This window comes from Protopterus annectens, chromosome 2.part0 (genome assembly GCF_019279795.1).
Source record: "Protopterus annectens isolate FY-2018-M chromosome 2.part0, PAN1.0, whole genome shotgun sequence".
NCBI lineage: Eukaryota > Metazoa > Chordata > Ceratodontiformes > Protopteridae > Protopterus > Protopterus annectens.
In genome coordinates, this window is record NC_056728.1 from 1,261,905,478 (window position 1) to 1,261,914,466 (window position 8,989).

Below are 8,989 nucleotides of genomic sequence, written 5' to 3' on the forward strand. Positions count from 1 at the left end.
GCGCAGGAGGAGGTGTACCAGTGCTGGTGTGGCCAGCCTGGTGCAGTCAGTATTGTCCTTGGCTTGTCCTGATTGATCTTTAGTAGAACCTTCGAGAGGAGAGGCAGCAGGGGAAAGGCATAAACAGAGGCTTTCCCAGGTAATGGACTGGGCATCCACTTTCCAAGCTTGACTGTGGGGAGTTCTTGTGCAGAATTTGTTCAATTGGTAGTTCTGAGGGGAGGCAAACGGTCTACCTCTGGAGTCCCCCATTTGTTCAAGAAGCTGAATATTTTGGATTCTAGTTTCCATTCGTGTGGGTCCATGAGATTTCTGCTCAAGTTGTCTGCCAGTGAATTTAGTTTGCCTGGCAGGAACTGCGCTTGTAGGTGTACTTGGCAGCTCAAGGCTGTGTTCCACAGAGCCAAGGCTAGTCTGCAGAAAAGGGTAGGAGTGGGTTCTGCCCTGCTTATGTACCACATAACTGTGGTGTTGTCTGTCTTTACCAATAGTTGTCCTGGAAGAGAGTACCATTTTTGAAGGCTGTCAGAGCATTCTGTACGGCTAACATTTCTTTTTGACTGTTATGCAGGTGCATCTGTCTCTGTTTCCATTTGCCCTGAATGCACTGCCCTGCGAGCCCCCCCCCCCATGCACAGTCTGATGCATCTGTTCGGGTTTGGGCGGCAGGGGGTAGAGTGTAAGGGAGTCCCTTGTTGTGGCCAAAGGAACTCTGTCCTTAGACAAGGAATGACAGGAATCATTGTTTCCAGGTCCTGAGAATGTTTACACCATAGACTTTTTAGATACCAATGGAGTTTTCCTCGTATGTAGTCTTGCATATGGAATTAACAGAATGCAAGAGGCCATGAACCCCAGAGCTTGCAGTTTTTTTTCTTGCAGATAGCTGGGTTTTTGTGGCCAATAGTTTGGAGTAGGTTGTCAAATAAACTTGTTTCTCCGGAGTGAGGAATGCCATCTGGGAAGTTGTGTTCAAGCTTGCTCCCAGGAATACAATCTGTTGGCAAGGTACTAGGTGAGATTTCTTTTTGTTGATGGTGTAGCCCAGAGAGGTTAGAAGTTTCTTTACAAATGCCAGGTGTTGTAATGGCAAGTCCTGGCTTTCTGTCTTAATCAATCGTCCAAGTATGGGTAAACTTGAATATTTCTCTGCCTGCAAAATGCAATGGCTGGAGCCAGACACTTGGTGAACACCCTGGGCGTAGTAGATAAGCCAAAGGGAAGTGCAGAGAACTGAAAGTGCATGGAGCCTGCCCTGAAACGTAGGTACTGTCTGCAGGATCCTCTTTATTGGGATGTGCAGTTAAGCTTCCTTTAAGTTTAGGGTTGCCAGCCAGGCATCCTTGGCTAACATAAGAAGAAACTGTTCGGTTAGCATTTTGAATTTTGGAACCACCACAAAGGTGTTGAGAATAGAGAGGTCCAGGATAGAACGCCAGGAGTTGTCTTTTCTGGGTACCAGAAAGTCTTGAATAAAAACCATGTCCCCTTTGTTCTGCTGGGACAGGTTGAATAGCCCTGATACTGAGAAGAGAGAACCTGCTGTTGGGCCTCCGCCCATTGATTTTGGGGGGGGGGGTCTAGCCAACCGTTTGGGGTTGGTAGTGTGTAGAAGTGGAATCTGTATCCTTGGGAAACTGTTCAAAACCCATTTCTCCTGGGTAATGAGTTCCCAGTTTTTGCATGCAGGGCGAGCTTTCCTCCTAAGGGAGCAAGTAGTTGAGCAAGGCTTGGAAGGGTTAAGGTTAAGTCATTGTGCCATTTTTCTGTAGGGGGGTGACTTACTACTCCCTGCTTTGGAAGTGGGAGCTCCCCCACTGCTTAGATATGTGCGTAGCCCGAGACTGAAGTCTTGGTAGTCTGCTGTTCCTGGGTTTGGACTGAGAAGGCCGGGAAGGGACTGGAAAGGACCAGTTCTTTGAAGGCCAATGCCTACTGAATGTGGGAGGCTGTACTTGTAGGAAATATTTTATAGTTTGCATAGATTTAGCTTTTTCCTCCATCCTTTTGAGGACGACTTCTGCTTTGTTGCCAAAATGTGGTCTTGGTTTAAGGCTGCATCCAGTAATTTAGCTTTAACATGATCTGGTAAGTTTTGTTCCTTAAGCCAAGCATGCCTTTTAAGTACAGACCCAGTGACAGCAGCCCTGCAAGATGTTTCTAAAGCGTCAAAACCACATTGCAAAGTATGTTTACCAACCTGTTCTGCAGAATACATTAAATCTTGCAAGTCTTTGTGTTCAGCACAGTCAGGAATCATCATTTTCTGTTTAAGTAGTCCCATAATATGCTGCTGATACTTTTAACATATGAAACTGGCAATTTAAAGCCCTAATGGCCAAAGTAGCAGAGGTGTATACCTTCTTACCCCCATCTAAGGCTCTAGAATATCAGAAGGGGTAGAGATTTTTGGCAGCAGCAGCCTTAATGCCTTTTGGTCCTTGGGAAATGGTGTCTGGATCCGCAGTAGGATTCTTGGAGAGGAACTTGTAAGAGTCAGGTACTCTGTAGTACCGGTCAGGTTTTCTGGGAGCTGGAGGTAAAGTGTTTGGGGTAAGGCCAGATTCTAAGAAAGTATCATCTACAATCTCCAGCACAGGAGGGATAGTTAGAGGCCTGTGTTGAGGCAGGAGTAAGAATTCCCCAAGTCGCTTTTTTGGGCTCAGAATAGTCCTGGCTTTCCCAGCGGAAATGCTCCCCAAGGGTATGTAATGTTTCAACAAAAGAAAAATCTTCTGGAGGGGAAGCAGAGGGAATGGAATCCTCTGCATCAGACTCCTCATAGGTAGATAAGGGCAAATCTTGGTCATTAGAAGGAACAGAAATATCAGACTCCTGATCAGAAGACTCAGAAGGAAAATCAGTTCTAGGTCTCTTACAGGGGGAAGGCTGGCTTCCCCTAATTAAGGTAATAAGGTCTTCAGCCATTCTAAGCATTTGTTTTTGAGGCATATGGACCTGAGTCTGCGGTTTGGTAGTCTGTTTTCTAGACGTAGTGCGAGTTTTTGGCCTGAGGAATTCGGTACCTCTGGATGGAAATGATGGTGTCAGTTTAATATGAAAGTCTGTAGGCCTGAATACACCCTCAGAAGCCAGTGCCTGCACAGCGGCTCCAGACCCATCCAAGGTAGGGACATCCGCAGGTTCCATAGTCGAAGCATCTCACGGCATACTGGACTCAGAATGGGTCTCAGTAGAGGCCTGGGAATCTGTAGTAGCGGGTATCAGGGGCTGTGAAAGTGCCTCACGGAGTACCGGTGGACTGGCGACTAGCTTAACAGAAGCGGCGTCAGCAGTTCTGGACCTATGTGGTCTGTCTGTCTTTATTCTTACGTTTTTTCGCAAGATCGGTAGTTGGATGGCTTAACGAAGCCATTTCGGAGTACGGAGATCGACAACGAAAGTATTTGGCTACAAAAATAGCCAGACAACGAATAGTTTGGGCGTTGAACAAGGCACAAGACAGTGAGGGAGGGACGTCGTGGTCTGGGCCTAAACAGGTGATGCAGTAAGAATGAAAATCTCTATGAGGTATTTCCTTTCAACAGGCAAGACAATTGTTAACTTTTTCTGACATCGGTTAGAGCAAAAAAAAAAGGATCCCCAATGGGGTACTTACCTTTTTTGAAGACCTCGGATCTGAAACTCTAAAACAAAAATTTCAGGAGATGGCTGACCGGCACTTGCGAACTGCTTCTGCTTCGGGCACCGCACGGCAAGAAAGACTGATGTAATGGCATCGGCTGCATGTTTTATACCCCTGACGTCATGTAAGAAGTGACCGCATCAGACGCAGAAATCTGAAGACTCTGGTATTCAGGCTGGCTGAGGGCTACCTGCAGGCAAATAACCCAAATGTGATGACTGCAACAGTGAAACATGAACATCTGCAAACAAGATCTGAGACAATACTGCTGGCATGGTGAATTATGGGACAGAGGAGCTCAGTCACTGGAGAAGCTCTGAAGTTACTGCCGGCTTGGATCCCACCCTGTAAAGATGGATGGAGGGGGCAACACAAAATCATAACCTTTTTATATGATAAACCAAATAAATAAAAGCAAGAACAGTATGTCATACAATTTCATAAAAATCAAATATAATACTTTATTAAAGAATACAAGTAAAATAAGCAACATGTACCATTTTTTAAACACTTGTTTTTAAACACTAAAGTTATCAAAAATACCATCCATGTGGGCAAGTGTACTTACACAGCTTGCCAGATAAAATGTACAACTGTACAATGCGACACTGGGTAATACATCAATGCCACAAATGCAGCTCTCATTTTAAGGTTTCAAAATCCTATTTTAATAAAAGCTTGAATAAGAGCAATACATACTTTAAAAATATTCACAAAGTCTGTGCAATGGGGCTTAGCTCGCGTACTCGACGTAACAAAGCCTTGGGTACATTTCCTGACAATGATGTCAAGAAGTATAACAGGTAAACAGAACCCCCTGAACTACAGCTCTGAGCAAAAGGATTCATCCTTCTCTAGCTGATCAAGAACTATGCAACAATGACATTTCAATCTAATAATTTCTAAACTGGGTCCTTTATAAATTATAAACGGACCTGTCTGAAAAAAAACTGCTGAAGCATCTTAAGTTTTATGATAATTTTACAAAGAACACAGAATATGCCATTGGAAATCAAAAATCTGACGTGATCTGTTTGACTGTTGAATCAGTGAACTAGAAGACAACTTCCATATAGAAGTATGAATTCTTACACTTGAAACAAAGCAGATGCCATAGGCTTAGGCTAACAGCTAATGACCTGCTGTTGTAAAAAGAAAAACAAATTACCAGTTTCCAAAACGAGTTCTCAGTTTCCATTTATATGGAGCAAAAAGAAAACCCTACACATTCCGAAATCTATTCAAGTGGCATTAATTTATGAAAGCAACTAGTTAAAGAAACACAAAAGCAAAACATGCACTTCCATGTAAGACACAATGAATTCAATCAACTAGCTAAGCACAGGTATCAGTTTTTAAAGTGTGTTTTATTACAAATGTTACAACTCGATACATTTGCTGTGAACTATTCACATTATTGCTGGCTACCACAGCTAAGACAGAGGCACATATCCTCCAATATATATATATATATATATGTATATATTTATATACATTTTAATACAACTTCAAGTCTTACAAAGGATATACAGAATGACCTCAGACAGCCAACCTAATGTCTGCAACCCATTTTTCTGCAGAACAAAATTAACCTCAGTAGACATGACTGTGTTAAAATAATTGGCCAGATGTGTGTGTAAACTACCTACACACATGTATACACACGAACATTTCTATCCATAGATTTATTTATAAAATTAACTGTAAACAAAAACTGACTGGCACACAGGTACAATAAAAGCATTTGCTAGTACGGCTTCAAGAAACTGCAGTGTAATTCAGAGAGACAGGATGAGTCAAAAGTGAGACATACATACTGCTAGGAAGAGAAAAAAAATTACATTACTTACTCAACCATACTGAAACATATTGAATACCAGTAAATACCTTTTGTACCCATGCACAGTAAGAGGTAAACATTGCAAAATAAAAAGCCACTGCTTATGATACCAACACAGTTATCCATCCAAACTACTGTAGTAGTGCATTTTTCATGATCCTGAGCTGCAGCAACCATTAGGGGTAGGCAGTTTCCTTATTGTGTTGCTATATTACTGAACATTCCACTACTGGCTTATCTATGTTACAAGGTTAAACTTTGTACAGAACCAGCTGCAGTTTCTTCTTAATTGAAGACGAATGTTATAATGGTACAGTGTATGATCCCAAAACTCACAGAAAGCATATACATGGAAACATTAACAAATGCCATTCAACCAAACTCTAATACATTATACTGAAGGGAAATAGGTTTATATGAAAAACAGTATTTTAAGGCAGAACAGAAATGTAGGAACAATAACGCTATGCAAGTAAGGGGTATATCATAACAGCCAGAATGTGTTTTAAACATACAAAGGGAGCAGTACAGTACAGGCCACAAATCAGGACAAGTACTTACTGATATGCTTGAATGTAGTCTTATTAACTTATATTTAAGTAAACATATGGAAAATTACAGTACTCCACAGCTGAATGATTTCCATAATCACTAGCCATGGCCCAAAGTTACGCTACTTGAAGTTAAAAAGACCAAGATGACTGCTAAAAGGGAACAAAATACAATTTTCCATGGACAAACAGATCATGTGTTATGATTAATTCATAATTGCAGGGGAATAGGTGAAACAAAAATGTGCAGGTGTAGGGCATGGTGGAAAGGACTGGGGTTCAGAGGACTGTAAGATGGGTAGTTAGTAAAAAAAAATCAACCAACATTAAATAACAGCACTGTTGACAAGGTATGACAGTACTGTGAACAGAGACTTTAGGTATACATCCACATGCTTCTATCTCCTTCAAGCAGAATAGCAAACATCTGCAGGGCACTGCCCATGCTGGTACAGAAGATACTTAGAAAAATGCCACTTGTTGGAAACTACAACAGCAGAATTGCACAGTCTGCTGCAGCCTGTGATTTCTCGATGCAATCGAGTCACTGACTTAACTTTAATGTACTGTTAAATGTGCACATGCACATAACGTGTCCTTTTCTAGAAGTCATTATTCTAGAATGAAAACAATGCCTTCTGAAACCCATTTACATTTATCATGAGAGGTATGTGAAGATCAGGAAATTAAACTACTACTGAAATAATCCTGATGAAAATAAACAATCTTATACTTTGAGTTGTGCAAAACAGGAGAAAATATGTCATACTCCATAGTTGCATCTTGCACTTCTGAGCAACTGTATACCATTTCTTCAGACTGCAGTGTACAAGTTGGTGCAATGTGAATTTCATCAAGCGCAGCAATTCAAGTCTTGCTAACAAATGAGTAGAAAAGCAGGTTACGTTCCAGATGCAGTTAAAGATATATGAACACTAATAGATGAAAACTGATGGCAAAATACCAGAAGATACTGCAAAGCCAATGTTAATCATCAGAAGTGCACCAAGCAAGGCACCATTGGAAGGACAACACACTTTTTAAGTCTCTTTAAAATAAATACTGTAAACACTAATCAGGCCGAAAAATTGGCGTCTTCGGTAAAAATTCTATAAGAATGACCTACAAAAGAAAAAAAGAAAGCATTGTTAATCAGTAATCACTTCTACACAGATATTTCAAACACTTAACAGAATAAGGAGAAAGAAAAACATATGCCCATCACCAGCCATCACCTCTCTGACCTATTCAACAAACGTGTCATCATAATTTAAAAAAAAAATAAACTTTCTTTTAGGGATCTTAAGACCAGTAACAAAAATCAACATAAGAACACTGTTAAATTAACTCAATTTTTCTTAATACATATGGCAGCTAGATTGCTAGGTAGGCATTAAGAGAGAAAGTAAAAAAAGTACTCTAAATAAAAAAAAGAGAAGATACTACAAATAAAATTTAACATTCGACAATGCACACACAGTAGGAATGAACTCCAATGACTTTCTGTAAATCAGTCCAGAAATAGGACAGACTAACCACACTGTATTTGGTTGATAAACTATAAAGCCTAACTGTACAGATACTAGCAGGATGACTTCCTAAATAAAGAAGGTGGCAGATGAAAACTTCAAAGGATTACAAAATCACGGTGCATCTGTAAACTATTACTACATTATGTAGATAAAATGCAAAACTGACCATATATAGCTGTTGACAATCCTAGTACAGAGCTGGATGATGGCTCACTGTAACAGTACATGTATGAAATAAGATTACTGCACCAATAAAATGCTGTCATGGGAGGCAAAAGAAGTCAGACAGAAAACTAATGACCAAAATGTATGCTTGCAGAATACAGCGTATATATACTGAAAGTAAATAAATAAAGCAAATATGAAAGAAAACAGCAACATTATCAATATTACACAAGTGTTACCAATATCAGAAAATAGCACAAAGGATTACAATCAGCTTTACAATTATAACCAACATTATGAGTGTTCGGGACAGAGAAATGCAACTCAACATCAGAGCAAAGTAAAGCTGGGGAAGTCCAAGAACACTTAGGCTGGCTACCATCTGAGAAACTGGGCCATAGTTCATTCTATTACACAGAATTTCAACAGCTCTGATATACTACTGAAGACAGAAAAAGTGCTGCACAGACAGCAGGCAGAATGTAGCTCTGTGGCACCACCAGTTTAGCGATAAACACTTCAGTTTGGTGTGTGTTGTGTGTATGGTATTAACAGCTTCCGGGTATTCTGTGGTGGTCACTGTCAATGCTGTAGTGCAAGGCTAGATGATAACAACTCTGAAAGTCATCAATAGCAAACTTATGCACATTTCTGATGTTAGAGAAGGGCATAACAAGTCGGTCTTTTGCCCTGATTACTCATCATAACCAGCATACATCAGTTCCTACAACAGCAAAAAGTACAAACTAAAGAAAAGAAGGGGGGTGGGGGGGGGGGAGGCAGACAAAAGCATGATGGTAACAGATATTACTAGACCCACGGATAAAAACTAAGTCACGGAAACTCAAACCACTACTAAAGAGCAAACACCTCTGGATTTGGAATATATGCACCTAATAAGACAGGGGCAGCTTGAGAAACTCTGTGTACAAGCTTATAAAGTAAATGTAAAATTCCTTGTGGTGTTGGCATGTCAACAATATTTTGGTAAATTTGGGGTAAGCTTTACTAGGCTTAAAATAACAGACAGCCTAGTAACACCTATGAACTTATGAAAACAAAAACAGTAGAAAATAAAAATCACAACTGTACAATGACATGAACAAAAAAGAAATGACCTATACTGTAAGAACTGACAGGACTGTAGAATATTGGAATTATCTGCAAATAACTGGAAGAGACTGGAATGAATGTCTATCTTTTAATTATCCAGAGCTGTACTGAACAGGCACCAATCTCTCCTTTGTACATTTCA

The 8,989-nt window shown here is 40.4% G+C and overlaps 1 protein-coding gene across 1 annotated transcript in view; it reads right to left on the bottom strand.

The window, feature by feature from the left end:
- Nucleotides 1–4,074: 4,074 nt before the first annotated feature.
- Nucleotides 4,075–8,989, bottom strand: part of CHIC2 (cysteine rich hydrophobic domain 2) — a 1,106,854-nt gene continuing 1,101,939 nt past the window's right edge. Inside the window, exon 4 of the mRNA XM_044061433.1 lies at nt 4,075–7,159. Coding sequence (XP_043917368.1) covers nt 7,109–7,159 — 51 coding nt within the window. The 3' untranslated portion in view covers nt 4,075–7,108. The remainder of the gene's footprint in view (nt 7,160–8,989) is intronic.